The 1357-nt window shown below is 60.6% G+C and overlaps 1 protein-coding gene across 1 annotated transcript in view; it reads left to right on the plus strand.

Moving 5' to 3' along the window:
- EMH_0022070 (uncharacterized protein) overlaps positions 1-1357 on the plus strand; it is a gene marked incomplete at both ends in the record, with an annotated part of 7044 nt that overhangs the window by 3061 nt on the left and 2626 nt on the right. The window contains one exon of the mRNA XM_013501877.1: positions 1-1355. Coding sequence (XP_013357331.1) covers positions 1-1355 — 1355 coding nt within the window. The remainder of the gene's footprint in view (positions 1356-1357) is intronic.

A 1357-nucleotide genomic window follows, 5' to 3' on the forward strand; every position in this document is an offset into this window, starting at 1 on the left:
AGCGATCTATACGGGGGTGTGGTGGGTGGCCCAGCAGGCATGCAGCAGCAGCAGCAGCAGCCAGAACCGGTGCTGCAGCACGAGGTTCTGGAGCAGCAACTGCTGCAGCGACAGCAGCAGCATTTGCAGCAGCAGCAACTGCAGCAGCAGCAGCTACAGCAGCAGCAGCATTTGCAGCAGCAGCATTTGCAGCATTTGCAGCAGCAGCAGCAGCAGCAGCATCTTAGCATGTCTGACAGGAGCTCGCCGGTGGGGCAGCACGTATCACCGCAGCACTTGCAGCAGCAGCACATGCAGCAGCAGCACATGCAGCAGCAGCTGCAGCAGCAACAGCCGCTCCAGCTGCAGCAGCAGCAGCAGGAGAGGGAGCAAAGGGCTGGGAGGGGTCTGTCTGATAGAGTGAGGGGCGGCGAGCTGCGGTCTTCTGGTGCTGCTCACGGCAGACTGTCGCATGCAGCAGGCAGCATGGATCAGCAGCAGCAGCAGCAGCAGCAGCAGCAGCAACAGCATATGCGTAGTCAGCAAGTGCAACAACAGCCGCAGCAGCAGCGGCGCAGGCAGCAGCAGCAACAGCAGCAGCAGCAACAGCTGCAAGAGAAGGGGCGACGCTATCCAAAGCAGCAGCAGGACTCGCACGCTCTGAACGGCAGCAGCAGCAGCAGCAGCAGCAGCAGCAGCGGCGGCTTTAGGGGGGCGAACAGGTCCTTCGACGGCAACCTGTCTGCCAGCAGCAGCAGCAGCAGCAGCAGCAGCAGCAGCAGCAGCAGCAGCATTTGGCCCCCACCGATATTCCCATTGACTCGCGGCTTAATAGATTATATAATTCGTGAAAAGATAGAAGACAGCAGCGAGCTGTTTGGGGCTGTGCCTGAGGGTGCTGCTGCAGCTGCAGCAGCAACTCCCAGCCCAACACCCTGCAGCAGCAGCAGCAGCAGCAGCAGCAGCAGCAACAGCAGCAGCAGCAGCAGCAGCAGCAGCAGCGGGTTCATGACCCCTCATGACTTCGATGTTATCCTGCGGGTGCAGCTGTCGCAGACCTCACGCCGACCAGAGCTGCAGAAGTATACAGGCCGCTGGAACTTTCGTTGCATGCGCAGCAGCAGCAGCAGCAGCAGCAGCAGCCAGATGCCGTTTGAAGTAGAGAGTTCTTTGAAGCAGCTTGTACAGACAGTGGGGGGATTGGGCGAGCAGTTGTTGCGCTCATCTGCTGCTGCAGCAGCATCTGCTGCAGCAGCAGCTGCTGTTGCTTCGGCTGCTGCTGCTGCTGTCGCCACCGATGCTCAGACCCTCGTCAGCAACTCCTGCATGCACCGCAGGCTGCTGGGTTCTGTCTCAACAGCTGAAGCAGCAGCGCTGC

Source organism: Eimeria mitis, genomic scaffold (assembly GCF_000499745.2).
Source record: "Eimeria mitis Houghton genomic scaffold, Emh_scaff778, whole genome shotgun sequence".
Lineage (NCBI taxonomy): Eukaryota > Apicomplexa > Conoidasida > Eucoccidiorida > Eimeriidae > Eimeria > Eimeria mitis.